General features: G+C 51.0%; 1 protein-coding gene across 2 annotated transcripts in view; it reads left to right on the forward strand.

Annotated features, from left to right (window-relative positions):
* RGS12 (regulator of G protein signaling 12) overlaps nt 1–19,023 on the forward strand; it is a 120,549-nt gene that overhangs the window by 63,490 nt on the left and 38,036 nt on the right. For both annotated transcript variants that reach the window (XM_070462459.1, XM_070462460.1), the window contains exon 4: nt 2,394–2,415. In XM_070462459.1, coding sequence (XP_070318560.1) covers nt 2,394–2,415 — 22 coding nt within the window. The remainder of the gene's footprint in view (nt 1–2,393; nt 2,416–19,023) is intronic.

Consider the following 19,023-nt stretch of genomic DNA (forward strand, 5'->3'; position numbering starts at 1 on the left):
GGGGGTTTCCCCTGGGCTTGGGGGACTTTTGAGCTCATCTCTAGGTGGGCTCATGCTCTTGGACTCCTGTGGGCCTTGCAGGGCTGCTTCCTCCCAGGAGGTTTGTGTTTGTGGCTGTGGAGCTGGGCTCTTCACCCCGGGAGCGTCCAAGTGAGGGGACGCACCCCTCAGCCCTGTGGCCCTCTGTCCCCTCCCCGCTCCTCCCTCAGGGGGCCCCTTGCTTCCTTTCAAGCAGTGTTGTGTCAGAAAGCAGGTTTGTTTCTGTGCTCACTTCACAGTGTTTCTGTAAATCAAAAGCTGCTCTAAGGCATGCTTGGGGACCGTTACCTGGATCTGCTCACCCTGCACCAGAGGGCCCCCCGCCGGAGCCTCTGCAGCTGCGAGCCCGCCCTGCTGCCCAGCCGGCCCAGCCTCCCCATGGTCAGCGTGCGCTCACCGGCCACCTTCCTGGCTTCAGGGACATGCCTCTCTCTGGGATCTTGAGTTTCGGTGCATTTGGGGGATGTGTGTATACATTTTTTACTGCATTTTGTCTAGTCTGCTAAAGCCTGAGACTTCAGTTTTAGTTGTGACCATACAGGGAGTGAACCACGTCCTTCACATTGATGGATTCTGCGTTTTCTGACTTGCTTTTCAGAAGTTATTATTGATGGTATTTCTGCTTTTGTGTATGGCCTTGCAGAGTTTCCTCTCACAATCTCAAGGAGTGATTTGCCTTTGATATTATTTAATTTTCCCAGGATCATAGGAGACTTGTGGTGAACATGGGCAGGAGGACAGCATCCGCGAGCCCTCGCCCACCCTGGGGTGGGGACCCCCCTGCTCCTCCAGTGAGAACAGATCCTGCTTTGCAGGGGCTGCGGGCTCCCTGGGGTCTGCTCTTTGCTGCCTGCCTGGCAAGGTGAAGGTTTAAAAGCTGGATCCACCATAGCCTGTGCTTTTACTGTTGAAAAATATCTTGATAAGGTACCAGGATGCAGTAGCAGAGTGTTTGTGACCCAGGACTCAAGATGGTGTGAAGCCGTGACGAACCTGATCCTAGGGCAGGATCCTAGAGGACAGCCCCCTGGGGGAGGAGGGTGGCTCACTGGGCTGGGCAGGGGTGAGCCCCAGGAGGTGAGGGCCCCCGTCTTCCAGGTGGGGGGGGGGTAGCACTGGACTGTGGACGGGGAGGCCAAACAGTGTATAGGGTGTCCTGTTGATGTGGATCACTCTTTTCACAATTTGGCCACAAACACCTGCTTTTGCCCCTGGGTAGGGGGGCTGTCCCTGGAAGCATTGGTCTGGCACCTTCTCCCCACCTGTTTGCTCTTGGCCTTGGGGGTCTTGAGATGTGACCCCAGCTGACTGGGGAGGCCCCGGGCCTGGGAAGGGGCTCCCCGTCAGTATCCACACCCTGATCTCTGGTCTCCCCTCGCTCCGCAGAGAGGAAGGCGTGCAAGGCCCGGGGCTTCTGCAGCGGGCTTCTTCTCAGGGCATGACTTGGGGGCCGAGATGCCTGGGATGCTGACTGCCCTAAGGCCTGTGGGCCCTGTGTGGCTGCCTTGGGGCCCTGGCTGCCTCTGGCCCGCCAGGCTGTGCCTGGGCTGTGACCAGGACTCGTCACAGAGGTGCTGAACCCACTCCCTTCCTGCGGGGAGGCTCCCTGGTGTCTCTGCTGCCTCCCCAGACCCCTTCCCCTCTCCTGACTTCTCTGAAGCCCCTCCGTCCACAGCCCCAGGGCCCCTCCCTAGATCGCAGCCTCAGAACTGCATCCTCAGGAGGACTTGCTCAGTCATCCCATCAAAGAATTTGTTCAATTGCTTGGAGCTCTCGGGACCCTGCCTGTTGTCCCAGGACCTCCCTCCACCACCTCCTCCCACCAGGCCTGGCTTGTCCCTACCTGCCTGCCCAGGGTGGCTGGCTCAGAGGTCCAGGCTGGCTGCAGGCCGGCCCCCCTCAGCCACCACCACCGAGGCGGATCTACCCCCGGGTGGGCCTGGGGTGAAAGCGCGGAGCAGGACTGCCATGTGCCCCGGGCCGCGCCTCGCCCTGGATGGATGGAGGGCAGGCCTGCCTCCTGGACTCGGGTGTGCCTGGCAGACTCAAGCCCAGGCTGGTCAGCCCGACCTCTAAGACTGCTCAGAGGCTGTTACGAAGCCTGCGATGTGGGGCGTGATGGAATCTGTTCTCCAGGGAGGAAGGGGACGGTCGCTCGGCCCGCGTCCTGGCCCGGGGGCGGGGCGGGGCTCACCCAGGAAGCAGGAGAGCCACGCCCCAGGAGGCGGCGTGCCCGGGCACCTGCTCCCAGAACGGGCTTGGCCAGAGGCTGGCTTCGCTCCTCACGTGGACGTGCTGTCTTCTGACCGGTCATGAGGCCCAGTTAACTCATGTCTCTCTCTCTTTTCTTTCAGTCCGCAACTGTGTCCGACGGTGGTAAGTCACAATTTCTAATGTCTATTTTTTTATTATTTTTAACGAAGTTTTCAAATGTGGAGTGTATTTGCTGTTGACTCACTCCGACGTTGTCTTCTTGGCATTTCCACCTCTGCGGGGTGGGGGGTGGTTCCCCCGGGCCCGCTGGGGGGCCGTCACCCCCAGCCCACGACCATGTTTGGGAAGCAGTCTGTTAATGCGCTGTCGTGACAGCGTCTGGGCTCGTCCCCACGTATCCCGTGGGGGCAAGTAAAGGCCTGCCGCCCGCACGGCGGAGCAGCTTCTCAACCAGCGAGCCGGGCTTCAGAGCGCTCGCCAGACTGGGGCGGCTCTGGAAGTTCGGCGAGACGCTCAGTGGCTGAATTTCCGTTTCTTAGGACAAGTTCAGTAGATGATTGGAACCTGTGGGACAAAGAGGAAAAAGCTTTCTTTCTGCCTTTAAGTGATTCCGTTCAGGGGATTCTTTTACTAGGACTGACCTGAAAGGAGGTGGCCAGAGACTTCCTGTTTCACTTAAGTGATTCCTCTGATGTAACCCTTATCCCTTGGGCTCAGTGAGTTCTTAAATCTCTCCAGACTGACTTGGAGGGTTTCTCCCGAGCGTTCCTTGTTCCTTACAGCACTGCTAAAAGCCCCTATGCTCACAGGTTTGTTTCTTTTTACATGTTTTTAATGACTCTGTTCTGTCTGTTGACAGTTGAATCTTACAGTTTGTCAAAACATATCAGCATTTTATTTTCATTGATGTGCTAACTGGAGGGGCCAAGAAGTGCCGGAGCTGGGGGGTCCTGGGGTCAGGGTTACCCTCTTTATTGTGAGCTGAAGAGAAACCAAGTTTTCTGGGTTTCTATTGTCCAACAACTGCTGACTTCACTCGCGGGCCTTAGAAAGGGAGGCTGGTGGGAGGAAGGCGGGTGGGCGCAGAGCCACCACGGAAAGCCACCAGTCACCCTCTGCCCGTCGGGGTCCGTCCAGCCACGGGAAGTATGAGTAACGTGCTGACACCTGAAGCTGAGACCAGATGGATCCTAAAGGTTGTGTTTGCAAATTTATTTTTCTAGTAAAAGAAATTATGTTAACCTGTCTTATGTACAGTGATAATCTTGTCATTTAATCACCTTAAGCTAGGAGTGGGAAAAACTTCCTTAATGAAAGGAAATAGGACCTGTAACCAAACCCAGGATAACAGTGAGTGGTTTTTACAGTATTCTGTTCGCGTTAGCCTTTCTCTCGTGTGCTCATTTAGCTTTCCTGGTGGAATCCATTCATTTCAGCAGAAAACTTACTCGTTTGAGAAGTTTATTTAATATGTTCAATTTAATCATACATGTTAAGCTTTATTCATCTGTTAAATTTTCTTCTGTCAGCAGTAGATGCAGGAACCCCATACCGTTTTATTATATACTGCATTTTACAATTTTTGGAAAGCTAAACTTCCCCAGTGTGGAAGCCCCAGACTCACGGCCCCGTGTCCTCTGTAAGGAAGTGGGGTCCTGGCTGGTGGCAGCGGCTCCCCGCCCTGCGGGGGCTCCCCTTCCCTCTGTCATTCTCTCCGTACCCCAGGCCCGTGCCACTCAGGGCGGCCCCCGCTTCGTGAGCCCCTCTGTGGAGAGCAGGGCGGGGGCAAGGTCACTGTTTCATGAGCACGCCTTCAGTTTCAGGGGCTGCAGGTGACAGACAAGTACATGTGTTCTGATGAGTTTTTCCCCACTTTTATTATTTTCCACTTTTAGTTTCTTTTCTGATCATAAATAAGGAGAAAAAGTGATCTCATTTATTTGGCATGTTAGTCCTAGGAGGTATGTATTGTTAAATACATTCTGCCATCTTTACAGGTAAAAGCAGCCTGCAGAAGAGGGCCCCACAGACAGCGAGTTAGGGGACTGGGGTCAGGCTCTGGGGTCTCCCTCTCTCACCCGGGTGTCCTGGCCCCTCCCTGGACCCTCCGCTTCCTGACGCCTGCTTCCTGGGGTCGCATTTCCCCGTGTGGTCGGGGGCTGGTGAGAGGATCCAGGTGGGAGCTTGGAACGTGTCTCCACACAGAGACATCTCCCGTTCGTGCCGAGCAGGAGATTCCGGCTCTGGGACCTGGAGCTTCAGGAACACACAGTTGCCGTGGGAAATACATCCTGCGCTGACTCAGGAGCCGGCTTTGGGGAGTGGCCTTTCCACAGGCTGGAATGGTCCCCACCTAGTCATCCCGTCTGGTGTGGGTGACTAATAAGTCAACACTTAATATTTTGTGATCAGTTAACCTTGTCGGTGAGATCATTGGACTGACTTACCTGTTGGACTCATTTCACACGTTATGTTTTACTGTGTCTGTTCTTGCCATATAGTTAGTTTTGTGGCTTTATTTTAAGGAGGTTGGACAATGCTGTGTTTGCAGTCTTTGTCAACCTGAAATGTGTCTTCACTTTCTCAGGAGAGGGGCCCAAAGCCCGAGACCACCCTGTAAGGAGGGTTAGAGGTCAGTCTCTGTGGAGGGCAGACCAGGACCTGGGCTGAGTCAAGGAGGCAGATTCTGCCTCAAGAGCAGGAAGAACATTCTAGCACTTGAGACAGGTTTAAAAATGCAAAGAGCTGTCTTGTGGCGAATCATCCAAACGTGTAATCACACTGCCACCCCCAGCTTTGGGACAGAGGCCCCAGCAGCTGAGCAGGCAGAAGCTTGCGAGGAGGTGTAAGGCCTTCCCGCGCTGGGGGAGGGAGGCTTGCTGCCCTTGGACCTGGGCTTTGGCACAAGGCAGCCTTGTTGTAGTAGAAGTTCATCCTCCTGTTTTCATTCTTTCTTTTCCTACTTTGGACTGAGCGGCTTTGCCAGGATGCCCCTCCCACCCCGCTCCCACGTCCTGGAACGGCCGGACTGTCCCTGCCATCCCTGGACCTGCCCCTTGAGGCTGGGCAGCTGGGGGCTTTTGGGAGCTTTTGCGTGGATGCGCCCATCTGCAGGCACAGGTCGGCTGTGACCCTGGGGACGTGACTCCGGCTCCTGGGGACACGTCCACACGGAGTGTCTTCTCTGGCTGCTGCGGCGACGCTGGCCTGACCTTTCTGACCTCCAGGCACACTGGTCCCAGGCTCTCCCCACCTTTCTCCATCACTGCAGCCTGGCGCCTCCCGCTTGCTTCCCCCGTTCAGCCCACCTCACTGCTGACCTGGGCGCCGCCCCCCGGGCGGGCAGGCTTCCTCCCCAGGCCTCCACTGGGCTGTCAGACACACGGGGGTTCGGTGGCCCCACACAGCGCCGTCTGCTGCGAGTGTCTCCCCGGCCGGGGCCGGCCCCCCAGAGTGCTGTGCTGACCACCCAGCCCTCGCTTGAGGCTCAGCCCGGCTTCAGCCCCTTCTGACACTGCTGACGAGGTCCTGTCGTTTGATGCTTTGTCGGTGTCACTGTGTGCTCCCTCTGCCTGGGGATGGAGACCTCTGTGCAGTGGGGTCAGGGTTGTCCTCGGCGCCCAGCACAGCAGTCACACAGGAGGTGTCTGTTGAGTGAACGTGGCGTGAAGGTGTTTACCATGTGGCAGCCGCAGCCAGGGCCTGGGGGCTCAGTAAGACCTGCGCTAGGCTGTTAGGGTGGCGGCCTTCTTAGTAACATCCTCTTAAAAAACCAGGCAAGCAAAAAAAAAAAAACAAACAAAAACCGGGCAAGCTCGGTAGAATCTGTTCTGTAAATGCAGCAGCAGACGTGTCTACTGGACTCGCAGGGTGTAGCCCACCCTTTGGTGATGTTTCGGCTTCCAAGGCCGGGGGACCCGAGCAGCCATCTTCCACGGGGACGCCTATAGTTTCCTTTGTCTTTCTCCATAAGCCACAGTTTACCACCTCTGATTAACAGACAAATAGTTTCAATGTATATTGTAAGCTCCGTGCCATAAACAAATCAGCAGTACTTTGTAACATTTCTGCTTACTGTTCTAACAGAAACTGGGCCTTTAGAAATCAGAAATGGTACCTGAGGCCAAAGATGTGCGTCCTCTGATTCTTGTTTGTTTTCTGAATGGAGACATTCTTTGAGTTTGTGTGTACCTTCTGCCCTGCTCATCTCCATCTGCCTCTTTCCAATGGACCTTAGCTTTGGTCAAGCGTGGGGAGCGAGGAAGGGGCTGGCAGGTTAGAAGAGGCCGAGAAGGCCGCACAGCAGGGCTCCGTGTCTCCTGCAGCCGAGGAGCCTGGCCGCCCAGCCCGGGGTGTTGCCCAGCGAGGGGTGCCAGTGTTGGCTCCGTGAGCGGGGCCTGGCCTGAGCCGGCGCGGTCCTGGGGCTCAGGACGCGGGGAGGGGCCAGGGCCTGGGGGCACCACGTGCTGGCCCGTTCCTTTGTAACTGGGGGCGGAGCGTAGTGTTAGCTGGTTAGGACCATTGGTGGTTGTGGTCCGTGTGGAGTGCGACTGAGTGTGTCGGGTTAAGCCGACAGTGCTTACAGTGACCAGGATCCTGTCGTAAACCTGGGCTGTGCGATGCCCTCAGAGAGAAGCAGGCTGTGGGTGAGCTCAGCGCCCTGCCTCCTGCTCCGTGCCCGCCCGTGCGTGTCATCCTGACTCACCCTTGATCCCAGCAGCCTCTTCCTGCACAAGGCTTTCTTTTCCCTTTTAAAGATGGTTTTATTTTGCTTCTTTTCCAGCTTTATTAGGGTATAGTTGATAAAAAATTGTGTGTTTAGGTATATGACGTGAGATGTTGATATACATACACATGGCCGAATCACTGCAATGAAGCTAATTAGCACCCTTGCTACCGCACACGGTACCTGTTGTGTGTGACGCGGGCCCACGGAGGCCGACCGTCTTTGCAGACAAGTGTACAAAAGACCGCGGTTAATTGTAGCCACTATGCTGCATGCAGGTCCTCCTCTCACAGCTGAAACACTGATGCCTCGACCTGCACCTCGCACCTCCCCCGCCCCCAGCCCCTGGCAACCGCCGTCCTGCCCCTACTTAATGAATTTGAGTGTTGTAGCCTCCACACAGACAGGAGAGCGTGCAGGACTTGCTCTTCTGTGTCGGGGCTGTATTTTAGCGTCCTCCAGAGTCATCTATGCTGCTGCACAGGCAGGATTCCCTTCTCTTTTAAGACTGAATGACGCTCCCTTAATGGAGAATTGGAATAGGACATTATATAACACCATACTTTCCTCATCCATTCATCTGTGGCACTGAAGTTGTTTCTGTATCTTGACTATTGTGAGTAATGTTGCAGTGAATGTGGTGATATAGATATCTTTTGAGATTCTGTTTCATTTGGGTGAATACCCAGGAATGGAATTTCTGGATCATATAGTCGTTCTAGTTTTAATTTTTTTGAAGAGCTTCCATGCTGTTTTCCACAGCGGCTGCACCCATGTCCATTCCCACCAGCAGTGCAGGAGGGTTCCCTTTTCTCCACACCCCTTCAGCATTTGTCTCTTGTCCGCCTGAGAGCAGACACAGCTGCCCACTAATGGGCGTGAGGTGCCGCCTTGTTGTGGTTTGGTTTGCACTTCCTCTAGATTACTGACGTTGAGCGTCTCTTCGTGTGCGTGTTGGCCATTTGTATGTCTTGTTTGTCAAAGTATATGTTCAAATCAGGTTTTTTGCTCATTTTTAACCTGATTATGTGGGTTTTTGTTATTGAATTGTATGAGTTCCTTGTGTATTTTGGATGCTAATCTTTCCTCAGATAGGTTTGCAAACCTTCAGAAGGAATCCTGACCACACTACCACCATGAAGCAGTTCAGACCCTCAGCTTCTTTATTGTTGTTCCCCACCCCAGGCCAGCTGCTAAGAGCCTGAGAGTGTTGTGTTCCCTTCTGCTTCTTTCGCAAAGTATGTCAGCTATATTCAAAGGCAATTCTGTTGTAGATGTTTTTTTCTGTGTCATTAGTTTGATTTTTCAGACACACCTTGCCTCTTTTTTTTTTTAACTTTTTAGTCATTTTGCAATAATATTGATTTTGTCCTCACTTTGTTTCATCATCTCTGCATTTTCCCCTTTCTCTCATAGAACATATTTCCCCCTTTCTCTCATTGTTGTTCAGTTGCTAAGCTGTGTCTGACTCTTTGTAACCCTTGGACTGCAGCTCACCAGGCTCTCCTGTCCTTCACTATCTCCCAGAGTTTACCCAAATTCATGTCCATCGAGTAGGTGATGCCATCCAACCATCTCATCCTCTGTCATCCCCTTCTCCTCCTGTCCTCAATCTTTCCGTGCATCAGGGTCTTTCCCATGAGTTGGCTCTTCATATCAGGTAGCTAAAGTATTGGAGCTTCAGCTTCAGCATCAATCCTTCCAATGAATATTCAGGACTGATTTCCTTTAGGATTGGCTGGTTTGATCTCCTTGCAGTTCCAAGGGTCTCTCAAGAGTCTTCTCCAACACCACAGTTCAAAAGCATCAATTCTTTGGTACTCAGCCTTCTTTATGGTCCAGCTCTCACATCCATACATGACTATGGGAAAAACCATAGCTTTGACGAGACAGAATTTTGCTGACAAAAACTGATGTCTCTCCTTTTTAATATGTTATCTTTTTAATACACTTTCCTCCCTTCTATTTGCATGAAGTGATGGGACTGGATGCCATGTTCTTAGTTTTTTGAATGTTACGTTTTAAGCCAGTTTTTTCACTTTCCTCCTTCACCCTCTTCAAGAGGCTCTTTAGTTCCTCTTTCTGCCATTAAAATGATATCATCTACATATCTGAGGTTATTGATATTTCTCCCAGAAATCTTGATTCCAGCTTGTGATTCATCCAGCCCAGCATTTTGCATGATGTACTCTGCATAGAAGTTAAATAAGCAGGGTGACAATATACAGCCTTGCCATACTCCTTTCCCAATTTTGAACCGAAGTCCATTGTTCCATGTCCAGTTCTAACTGTTGCTTCTTGACCCACATACAGGTTTCTCAGGAGACAGGTAAGGTGGTCTGGTATTCCTGTCTCTTTAAAAATTTCTAAAGTTCTTTAGGCTATGTTTTCTTCCAGACCAGACTTTGTGTTTGCTTTTTGCATATTATATACCTTCCTTTATCTATTGGCTCACCCATCCATCTATCCATCTACTTACACATCCATCCATCCATCCACTTACTCATCCATCAATCTGTCCACTTACCCATCCATCCATCCGTCCATCCACTTATCCATCCATCCATTCATCCATCCATCCACTTATTCTTCCCTCCCTCCATCCATCCATCCACTTACCCATCCATCCAGTTATCCACCCATTCATCCACCCACTTATTCATCCCTCCATCCACTGTTCATTCACTTACCCATATATCCATCCATCCACCCGTCCACCCATCCACTGACCCACCCACCCGTCCATTACTCGTCTTTCAGCCCACCCCCCCATCCATGGATGTGAGTAGGTCCCCCGCCCCGTCACGGTGCTTTCGGGCACGGAGGTTCTTGAGCCCAGAGAGAGCACAGCGCTGAGCTCCTGTCTTTCCTGCCTCAGCCAACACCCTCAGCACCAGCCGGGCTTTACACGCGAGGGTGTGTCCTTGCCTTTCCCCGTCGTCCCTGTTCTCCTGCCTTGATTGGAATGCTTAGGATTCTGTTGGTGCAGCTTGCTTCCCCAGGACATCCGCCCGCCTCGGGGGTGGGTCAGACACAGAGCCTGTCAGAACCTTCCTATGTTTTACCTTTTCTTGGCTTCCCCCCTTTTCTCTTCTCCTTGTTTGAGGCTAATGGCCTTAGACCATGCCCTCCGTGTTGGTTGTTTGGCTAGGTCGGCGGCTGCTCTGTAGCCCCTCCGCTCCGGCCCGCCGGTGCTGCCGCCGGGAAGCAGTCTGGCACTTCCTCAGGTGCCTGCACTCACCCGGGGGGCTGCCGGCTGCTGCTTTGTTTGGTCTTGTCTTGAAATGACCTTCAGTTGGAAGCGAGAGAGGACAGTGGGTGGTCACAGGCGGCGCCTCCCGCTCCTCCAGGAGCTGCGTGGTGTGTCCCGGGCCGGTAGAGCACGCTCAGGACCCAGGTCCTCTCCCTAGAGCGTGTACACGCCTGGCCGGGGCTGCACCCCGCTCAGGGGCCCGGCTGCCCGGCCCCGTCTGCCAGGGTTCTGCCCCCTCCCTGACCTGCCGGACACCCAGGGAACCGTGCTGAGCAGAATCTGGGTCAGACCCGACCAGGGGTCTCCGTGCCCCACCTCCAGGGTGGGGGTGCTTCCCGCCACCTGCCCAAGTCCAGCCCCAGCCCGCCACCCGGTCCGCCTGCGCTTTACATTCACAGCAAACTGTGATCTCCAGAAGGGGCTCGTTATTTCAGGTGTTGGGGTAGAGGGCCATTCCTTTAACAGCATTCTGTGTGAGAACCTAAGTCAACGCACAGAGAAGCTCCTCTTGCCTTTGGTCGTTCGCTGGGAAGAGCCGACTCCCCCGGCAGGCCCTTGGTGGGCCGCCTGTCCCCCAGCCCAGTGACACCGCGTGCCGCGGGGCCCCGCCTGGAGGGAAGCGCGCAGGCTGCAGTCTGTCTGTCTGTGTCTTCGTCTTCACTCCGGGCACCTCCTCCCCTGCCTGCTGGGTGGCGGGCAGCAGGGAGCCCTGTGGTCAGACCGCTTCCTGGCCTCCTGTGGTGGGCCTGGCAGCGAGGCCTGCATGCCTGTTAATGACTGAGGGAGTTAAACTGCCCCCTTCTTCAAAATGTCAGGTGCTCTAGCCTCTAGTGCTTTTGCAAATGAACTTGCATTCTCGAACACTGCCAAAACCCCCTCCAGTGTTCTTGCCTGCAGAACCACAGGGGCGGCGCAGCCTGCTGGGCTGCGTCTTTGGGGTCGCACAGAGTTGGCCACGACTGAAGCGACTTAGCAGCAGCAGCAGCCACCCTGCAAAAGGGAAAGAGGAATGAAAGGTTTCAGGGTAGTGCCAGGGTAGGATTTGTGTAGAATTCTGGCGAACTCATATTTTCCTCATCGGAAAAACAGTGCAGCCTAATTGCTCATTTTCAAAAATGTTTGCTAAATAGTAGAGATGGAATGGTAATTTGTAATTTGCTGTGTGAGAGGGGTTGTTTAAAGCAGACGTCTTTATTTTGGTTTAATATGTCACATTCCTTACGGTTTGCTTTGAACCTAAAAATTATACCCAGAATAACATCGTGTATTTATAGGGTTTGAAGTACTATGTATTTTGTAAACACGAGTCAGACTTAGATTTTCGTTTTTAGAAGCATGGAGTCTTGATTTCTGCCAAGATTCTTTGCAGCGTACTTCTTTCTTTCCAGTTCTGCTAGAGGGTTTTTATTAGTAATTATTTATACTGTTCCAAGCACGCAGAAGTTCCTAAGTCGTAAGGCAGTGACCTCATCCCTTCGGCCCAGAAGCCACGCCGGCGAACGTTCGGGTGTGTCTGCCTGAGACCTTCCTCGCGCGGCGCTGCAGTCACTGTGGCGGTGGTCCCCTCTGTGTCCCTCCTGTCCACTCTGCGTGCGCCCTCAGAGGCCCTGCCTGGACGCAGGTGTGTGTCCTGCTCCAAGGGGTGGTCCGTGGATTCCCGAGGGGCGGCGTCTCCCCGGAGGCCGCGGCTTGAAGATCAGCGCGAGGACGGCTTCGTGGCCGTGTGTCCATCGGGAGCGGTGGCCCTGCGGCCCGAGCCCCCTACGGGACTGCTCACGCAGGGTCTGTGTCCTTTCGGGGCACGTGTTCTACTTCAGTGAAGACTTGGCTAGAATAAATACTGGTTTAAACGCATGGAACTTTCTACCCAAGAGCCTTCAACATGGTCTGACATGTTTTTTAGATTCATTCTCAAGAAAATATGTATAGAGTTGCTGAGAAAGTATTATATAGGTTGGGTTGAAAATCTGATTTGCCCAAGCCATTGAGGGGAAGAGGTCTAAAAGCTGACCCTGAGGTCGGGGAGGGCTCTGGCTTATCTCAAGGGCTCTCTGTAGGCGCTTTTGTGCAGGTTATGAGGAGAGAAGTGGATGCCTCTGGGCCTCCCTTCTCTACCTGTAAGGTTTTCTTTTTCTTGCTGACTTTAGCAACTTAATTATGAAGAGTCTCGGGTGGGTCTTGTGTGCCTGCCATTTGGGGTGCATTGAGGGTCAGAGATTGTTCATTCCTCTCCCGCTTTGGGGACGTGGGCTTTTCCTGCAGGCCACTGGGGCTTGCTCATTTTCAGCCTTTTTTCTTCTCCATATGTTTCATGTCTCATAGTTTCTTTTGCTCTCTGAGTTCACCGATTTCTTCTACAGTGTTTAATATGCCATTCGTTCCCTCCTGTGGAGTCTCACTTCAGAGGTTTGTTTTCTATTTCTAGCAGTCCCTCTCTGACCTTACCTAACCCTTCACTTCTCCCCTCATATGTTCATGCTTTCCTTTAAACTCTTGAGCACGCTTTGCAGCATCTCAGAGTGTCTTCAAGTCTGTATCTGCTGACTCATCCTTGTCATCCTTCTGGGTCCGTTCTGCTGACTGATTTTTCCCCTGGGCGTGGATCTCATTTCTGTATCATTCCTTGGCTAGTGATTTTTGAGTGGGTGCTCGATTTCGTTATCTTCCCTTGAAGAGTGTTGGGGTTTGCTTTAACAGGCTGTCAGGCCACTTGGGGATTGGCTTGATCCCTTTGAGGCTTGTTTCAGGCTTTTTCAAAGGACAGATCTAAAGTAGCATTCACCCTAAGCTTAGCCCCACTACTTATGGCTGACACATGTGGAGTCTCCTTCGAAGGCCAGGTGTTCAGCCAGAACCAGTGGGGACTCAGAAATCTCACAACCCCGGGTGGGTTCTGGGAGCACGAAGTCTGCAACTCCCAGCTTTGCTGTTCGTGGGCTCCCAGGGTGGCTTCCTGTGTGTGCAGGCTCCGTCCCCCCCGTCAGGGCAGCGCCAGCCCCTCCTGGGCAGAGCAGCGTGTGCCCAGTGATCCCCACCAGCCCCAGGAGCTTGGGGCGCATGCACAGGGCACCCTCACTCATGACCTGAGGCGCCACCTTGGCTGGTGTGGATCTATAAAATGTAGGTGACACATCTAGAAAGCAGTGTATCTGACAGCCGGGTGATTAAATAACTGCACACAGTTACATTTTACATTTGTCACTTCATGGCAAATAGAAGGAGAGAAAAATGGAAGCAGTGACAGACTTTATTTTTTTGGGCTCCAAAGTCACTGCAGACAGTGACTGCAGCTGTGAAATTAGAAGACACTTGCTGCTTGGAAGAAAAACTATGACCAACCTAGACAGTGTATTAAAAAGCAGAGACATTACTTTGCCAACAAAGTTCTGTCTAGTCAAAGCTATGGTTTTTCCAGTAGTCATGTACAGATATGAGAGTTGGACCATAAAGAAGGCTGAGCACCAAAGAATTGATGCTTTTGAACTGTGGTGCTGGAGAAGACTCTTGAGAGTCCCTTGGATTGCAAGGAGATCCAACCAGTCCATCCTAAAGGAAATCAGTCCTGAATATTCATTGGAAGGACTGATGCTGAAGCTGAAGCTCCAATACTTTGGCCACTTGATGCGAAGAGTCAACTCATTGGAAAAGACCCTGATGCTGGGAAAGATTGAAGGCAGGAGGAGAAGCGGGCGACAGAGGATGAGATGATTAGACAGCATCACTGACTCAGTGGACGTGAATTTGAGCAAGCTCCTGGAGGTGGTGGGCGGCACTGGGTTGTAGTTTAGCTTGCAGGGCCGCGACGACTGGGGGGTTGAGCGCCATTGTGTGTTGCTGGTCGCTGGCATGTCCTCTTTTGTGAAGTGTCCGAGCAGGACCTCTGCCCATTTTCCTCCTGGGTCGTCTGCCTTTCCTTGCTGGTTTGTAGGAAATGTTGAACACATCCTGGACTTGACTCTCACACTGAGTTCGTATGCTCAGGTGAGCCTCTGCAGCTTGCCTCTTCATTCTGCTCATGCTCTTTGATGACCATCAGTGTTTCATCACTTTCTTTTTCTGCTGATGCTTTTATATCCTTCAGAGCAGGGGTTGCCCTTCCCAAGACCATGAAGGTGAAACCATGACGCTTTAATCTTTTACGGTGAAACCTTTGGCCATCTGAAACTGATTTTTGTATGATGTGAGTTGGGGGACAGGATTCACTTTCCCTGTGAAGCCTGGGTGACCCAGCTCCATCTACTGAAAAGGCAGATCCTCTCCCCACTGAACAGACGTGGCGTCTTCATCAGGTAATTGTGTATTTGTGGGTCTGTTTCTGGCCTCCGTCTTCTGTTCCGCTGGTTTATTTGTCATTGGAGCAGCACCGTATGTCATAATCGCTGTCATGCTGTCTGCACTTAGAGGTCTGCTTGTGTAGTCTTGAGATTGCTTGGCATTTTCTGGCACATTTTGGAGCCATTAGTGGGTTGCTGGTGGTTTTCCAGAGTCACCTTTCTTCTGTCTGAGCTGGTGGAGAGACAAGACTTTTGGAATTTGTGTGTGGTGCTTTTGCTGGAAATGGTGGCCCGAGCCACGCTGGTGTTAGGACAGCTGGATTTTTTTATGTTTTGTGACTGGACCTTTGTGGCCCTCACTGTGTCTTCTTTTCTAAAAATCTTCAGGTCACTCCCCCAGGAGTAAATACTAAATCTGGCTGGGTTTGTTTGCCTTTTAAAAAGCCATCCCTTCTAGATGAGTTAACCTCTATCAGTATCTAAAACCAGCATGAAGTGAGCTGACTTCAGGCCAGTGTCACCCTCAGACATGCTTTGTTCAGAGGAGGGGAGGGAAAGTCTTGTGATGGAGGTGACCCCTGATGTGAGTCTGGGGGGGGTGGGAGGGGCCAGGAGGAAGCAGAGAAGGACCCGTGGGGCCGTGGAACCCTGGAGAGGATGGTGCTGTGCCTGCGAAGACACCTCCATGGGTGCCGGTCACGGCGCTGGCGGGCGAGAGGGGCAGGGCCGGGAGAAGCGGGTGACGGGGCAGGAAGACACACTGTGACTCTCGAGCGGCTCCTCGGGCTCCAGGAGGGACTGCGGTGTCGAGAGCGGGGTAGGTGGGTGCCGATGCTGGAAGCGGTCAGGCCTGGGAGTGTGAGCTTGGGGGTCTTCAGTCTGCTGGTGGGTTTAGTGCTGGGAGAGGCTTGAGTGATGCGAGGTCATGAGAAGACGAGGCCCAAACCCGCGAGATCAGTGGGCAGCGGAGGACGGTGGAGACGGCGTCGTCAGAGGCGCTGGGATATGTGCGAGTCTCGAGTGCGGGTGGCTCAGGTCTCGGTCTGTAATGTGGGCACCGGGACCCGCTGTGCAGAGTTACTGTGAGAACTGTGACGCCCGTGGAGCAGCACGTGGCACGCACATAGTAAAGAGCTGCCAGTTTTATGTTAGCATCCCTGTTGCTGTTTCACTGCGTTTCTGGTAGAAGTGGCCCTAGAAGGGGATAAGACTTCCTAGAAGGACTAGGCAGAGAGAAGAACCCAGGACAGGTCGCAGAGCAAATGGCAGGGAAAGGGCATCAGAGGAGAAAAGCTCTCCGTTTAGATTGTTTAAAATTCAAAATTAGAACACACAGGAAGATTGAAAAAATTAAATGAAATTAATCTTTTTCTTGAGTAGATTTTAAGAAAAGAGAAAATTGGTATGGCGATAATAACATCACGCAAAATAATTCAAGTTAAAAACCTATAAAAAGAACAAAGCAGGCAATATACACCAAAAATAAGAGTCTCTCACTTATCAGCAAAGTTAGATGGCCTGCAATAAACGTGGACAAGTATTCTTAGGGGAAGTCTATAATATACCTTTTCCAGAAGCTAAGAAATAGAATAAGATCCATAGAGTATTTGAGTTATAAAACAGACAACTTATATTACACACACACACATATATATACACATATATTACATTTTATACACACTCACACGCACATATATATATTACACCCAATAGGGAATATACTTTCACCCCCAAAGGTAGGTGGAGTATCTACCAAAGTTGGCAGTATTCTACTCCAGAAATACAGTTCCTACAAATTTAAAATATGTTTATGGCATACAGGTCACGTCTATTATCAGTGTAATTAAATAGAAGCCAGTTGAAAAAAAAATACATAATCTGTATGTTTGAAAGTTTAAAACTATATTTCCAAATAATCCATGGGTCAAGGAAAAAACTAAAATGGAAATTATATTACAGTTTAGACTGTTTAATAATTATAGTGCTGCACATTAACACCATGGAATATAGTCAAAGTGGTTTTCAGAGAAAATTTTGTAGTTTTAAATGTATATATTATAAAAAAGAAAAGTTGGAAGATACAGGAAATAAGCTTTCAACATAAAAACCTAAAGTGAGGAAACCATAACAAACTCAAATTAAGATTAAAGAAATAATAAGGATAAAGTATAAATTAACAAAATGGCAAACAAAACAAACAGTATGTAACTGATTAATTAGACCAAAAAAGAAGTCTTCAGTAAGTATGACCAAAGAAAAGAGGGAAAATATATCAAGAATGAAGAAGAAAGAAGACAAAGATAACATCAAATACAACAGAGAATTCTATGAATAACTTTATACTAATGCATCTGATTACCAGGTCAGTTGGACAAAGTTTAGGAAAATATGATTAGCCTAAGAGGAAAGAGAAACATTGGTTAGATGAATCAACACAGGCAAAACTGACTTGGAAGCCAGAGATCTATACTGAAAAAGGCAACATGCCCAAACCGATTTATAGGTGAGTGTATTGGTCAGCTTAGGACAATGATTTGCGGTAAGAAGTAATTCCAAACTCTCAGTGGGTCTGAGAAAGGAAAATTTCTTTCTTAGCTTTCATTATGTTTGACTGTGCTCTGGTCTACGTATTTTCACCCCAGGAGCCAGACCGTTGGAGCAGTTCCTTGTGGGGCGCTGTGGGTCCTGCGGCAGAGAGGAGGGGCGTGGCAGGGCCCGGCAGTGCCCCGCATGGTGGCACCTGTTACGCGCTCACGCTCATTGGCCAAAGCCCGTCACAAGGCCAAGCCCAACACTGAGGCAGAGGGCGTGACAGCCCTCCCGTGAGGAGGGGCAGCCAGCATTCTGTTTGGATTTCACGTGGTCTGCCACGCAGGGTACAGAAGATGGGAAGCCCCCCTGTTTATTTTGCAAAGCCAGCATAACCTTGATACCAAAACTGGACAAGGATAGCACAAAATTAAACCACTGGCCAATTTAACTTATGAACGAATACAGAAACTTCTTAAATAAAATTTTAGCAAATTGAATCCAGCTGTGTTTTTTAATTCCTCTGTATGGACAGTAAGAGTGAAAGTCGCTCAGTCATGTCTGACTCTTTGCGACCCCATGGACTGTAGCCCACCAGGTTCCTCTGTCTATGGGATTTTTCAGGCAAGAATACTGGAGTGGGTAGTCATTCCCTTCTCCAGGGGATCTTCCTGACCCAGGGATCAAACCCAGCGTCTCCTGCATTGCAGGCAGATTCTTTACCATTTCAGCCGCCCTTATGCAAGGAATGCAAGGAGAGTTTAAAAATAGAGAATTTTCCACTGAAGTCGTGATTCATTGATTCAACAATTATTTTTAGGGCTCCTACTTTCTTCTAAAAACTGTTTTGCACACTGGGGATATATTGGTGAACAAAACAAAGCCCCTGCCTTCATGGGGTTTACATTTCAGTAAAGGAATATCACAGGCACATAGGCAGATGGCGTTGTATGAATAGATTAAAGGGGTAAGACTGTATGATTATCACAATAGGAACTAAAGGAGTATCTGGTAAAATGAAGCCCCCATTCCACTTTTTAAGGTGAAGTATAGGTGATTTACAGTATTATATATTGCAGGTGTAACATACTCATAATTTTTAAAGGATATACAGTACACCGTTTGCAGTTATTATAAAGCATTGGCTGTACTCCTTGTACATAATATCCTGTTGTTCACTCGCTCAGTCGTGTCCCGACTCTCTGTGACCCCATGGACTGCAGCACGCCAGGCCTCCCTGTCCATCACCATCTCCTGGAGTTTGCTCAAACTCATGTCCATTGAGCCGGTGATGCCATCCAGCCGTCTCATCCTCTGTTGTCCCCTTCTCCTCCTGCCTCCAATCTTTCCCTGCATCAGGGTCTTTTCAAATGACTCAGCTCTTCACGTTAGGTGGCTAAAATGTTGGAGCTTCAGCTTCAGCATCAGTCCTTCCAGTGAATATTCAAGGTTGATTTCCTTTAGGATGGACCGGTTGGATCTCCTCGTTGTCTAAGGGACTCACCAGAGACTTCTCCAACACCACAGTTCAAAAGCACCAATTCTTTGGTGCTCAGCCTTATTTATGGTCCAGCTCTCACATCCGTACATGACTACTGGAAAAAACACAGCTTTGATTCTGTAGACCTTTGTTGGCAGTGATGCCTCTGCTTTACAATATGCTGTCTAGGTTTCTCATAGCTTTCCTTCTAGGAGTTCAGTTCAGTTCAGTCGCTCAGTCATGTCCAACTCTTTGCCGACCCCATGAACCGCAGCACACCAGGCCTCCCTGTCCATCACCAACTCCCAGAGTCCACCCAAACCCATGTCCATTGAGTCAGTGATGCCATCCAACCATCTCATCCTCTGTCGTCCCCTTCTCCTCCTGCCCTCAATCTTTCCCAGCATCAGGGTCTTTTCAAATGAGTCAGCTCTTCGCATCAGCTGGCCAAAGTATTGGAGTTTCAGCTTCAGCATCAGTCCTTCCAATGAACACCCAGGACTGATGT

The sequence above is a fragment of the Odocoileus virginianus genome, unplaced genomic scaffold (assembly GCF_023699985.2).
Source record: "Odocoileus virginianus isolate 20LAN1187 ecotype Illinois unplaced genomic scaffold, Ovbor_1.2 Unplaced_Scaffold_5, whole genome shotgun sequence".
Lineage (NCBI taxonomy): Eukaryota > Metazoa > Chordata > Mammalia > Artiodactyla > Cervidae > Odocoileus > Odocoileus virginianus.